Here is a 2,500-nt window from a genome sequence, read left to right on the forward strand (position 1 = left end):
GACAGTAAGGATGAAGAGTAGTAATAAGGGAAGAGGGGGTAGACATTGAAGAGGAGAATGTTGGGGAAGAGGAAGGGACTACAGATTTTTAGTAATATTAGACAAGGATGGGTTTCCATTTTTGAATGCTGCTCTATGCTTGGTTGACTGCTTGGCTTACAACAGCAGGCATGAGATCTCATCCCAGTAATCAAGACATACTTAAGATTCATGGCATGGTCAGGTATGTGTTCATTCACCATATAGATGTGTCACCCTTCACCTGCAAGTTACAAATAGTCCATCTCGGGACCAAAAGTTTGTATGTGTTTACAAGACTTTTGTATTAGTAAAATTCCAAATTTATGAGTTATTTTGATGATATGAACTCGTATGCTTCTCTTAACTCCCCCTCTCTAAGCACTGAGATTTGCAAAAGAAAATGGGTGAACTGCCACACTGAAGCCTCTCCAAATGGTAAAGGGTAGTGTGCTACATTGCCGGGCACACCACCAGTGTGACATTAGGTCTGAGCATACGTCTCAGGCCTTGGCCAGCATGCGGGCAAATTCCGGGCCAGACCCCCAAGATAATTTTGTAGCCGCCCAGATAATATTATTTTCGGCTTCAAAATATACTGGCATTAGTGGGTTAACAGATTATACAGTGACAGAAGACTATAATGGTGCTTCTAGTCTAGTAGGCAACTTTAGTTTTGTACCTAAATTTTCAAATGTGATGATAATTATGCAATCTGATATTTATGAAAATACAATTGTATGTGTCTGTATATGCCACTTTTTAAAGTTAAGACTATCTCATGGAAATATGATCTTGTAGTTGTACACTTTTGTTATATATAATTATTTCTCAATTATAAATTTCTAGGTGTTCTTATATTATAAGCATAATAATATTTCATATCAACACGTTTACATTTGCCTAAATGCACTTTTTCCAAAATATAATTTGTTTATATTCATTGATTGTTAGTCTGTCACTTGGCATATTATACATGATCCATTACCCCCTTGCACAAAATTTGTGAAATATTTTGTTGTATGTCAGCAAACTAAATACAACTATATTTTAAAGATATTTTTATTATCATTTCTGTAAAAAATACAAAGATCCAATGTTTCATCATTTCACAGCACAGACATTTCAAATATTTTCTTTTGTTAACCAATTTTCTACCATATAATAAACATGGAAATACATTTTTTTCTTGTTTGCTATCAAAGTGAGTAGAATACCAGCATGATTTCCCCAAGCAATGTCAAATCAAATATAAAGGGGAATTTTTTTTAATATTATATCTGAAATACACAGCAAATCCGAATCCTTTGCAGGACAAATGAAATAAAGTGAACTTGGTAATCTGATGTTTAATTACATATCAGAAGGGTATGAACTTATATCTGTTTTGGAATTTTTAGCATTTAAGATCCTCATATCCCTTTGGATAAACTTTCCTTTACATGGTGGAAACTTTGAAAGTTAATAATATTTGAAAAATAATCACACACATTCCTCACAAAAATGAACCTACAATTTACCAACATACCAAATTTCTAAAGGTCATATGACGTTGGATGGTAGAGTTCGCTTAACTGCCGGTACACATAAGCTGGAGCAATACCACGGCTGCAAAGATTTTTTTCGTTTAAATATGGGCTAATCTGAAGATCACTAGAGCAAAAATAAAAATCTATACATAGAGCAACAAAGCTATAGGCATCACAATTTAAACATCAAATGTTATCTTCTCACATGACATTATAAGAAACAACCAATTTAAACTATTCTGATAAGCAAAAGTTTACAGGAACAAAATATTACATTTGATCTCTTCAATTTCAGCATATATGATAGTCACTTACTTGTTTGTGATAAAGCTAGTAACATTCTCAGGTGGAACATAATCGAACTGAGCTACTGCCACATCAACTGAAGGAGGCAGATTAGCACTGGGAGGAACTACAAGGTTGCCACTGTTATAGTGGTTTACTTCTTCACAAGCTACAAGGCTGAACTTGTATGTTGGTGTACAAACATACAGCTGTAAAGAATGACATAAAAGTACGTTACATTAGTTTCTTCATCATAAAGATATGTTATTGGTATCAAATGAGTATCTAGAGCTTAACGTAATACCACCAGAAAAAAATAAAAATCAAGGAAAGGTGGAATCTAGTGAGGTTATGAGGTCTACTCATTGCCTCTTTGGTGGTTAAGCACCTATGGAGCCATCAACAGTATGGGTAGAGATATTTCACAAAACAATACTACAGTAAACATAATGTTTACAAAAGGGCACTGGGTAAAGGGGGTCTGGCCAGCAGATTTCTCTATCACTTTGTTTCATCAAAAAAACACCCCCAATAATTATGAAATCATTATGTCTTGACTTTAAATAGGAGAAAGGCAAAAAGATATATATCTATTTATCCAATCCATATATATATTTATCAATCTATTCATAACTTTACTTTTTTATTCTAGTATTTATTTGAAAGAC

At 33.7% G+C, this 2,500-nt stretch overlaps 1 protein-coding gene across 1 annotated transcript in view; it reads right to left on the minus strand.

The window, feature by feature from the left end:
- Positions 1-1,062: 1,062 nt before the first annotated feature.
- LOC113812208 (eukaryotic translation initiation factor 2B subunit beta) overlaps positions 1,063-2,500 on the minus strand; it is a 10,769-nt gene continuing 9,331 nt past the window's right edge. Inside the window, exons 7-8 of the mRNA XM_027364065.2 lie at positions 1,863-2,041; positions 1,063-1,626 (exon numbers count right to left, since the gene is read on the minus strand). Of these exons, the coding sequence (XP_027219866.1) occupies positions 1,554-1,626; positions 1,863-2,041 (252 nt within the window). The 3' untranslated portion in view covers positions 1,063-1,553. The remainder of the gene's footprint in view (positions 1,627-1,862; positions 2,042-2,500) is intronic.

Source organism: Penaeus vannamei, chromosome 2 (genome assembly GCF_042767895.1).
Source record: "Penaeus vannamei isolate JL-2024 chromosome 2, ASM4276789v1, whole genome shotgun sequence".
NCBI lineage: Eukaryota > Metazoa > Arthropoda > Malacostraca > Decapoda > Penaeidae > Penaeus > Penaeus vannamei.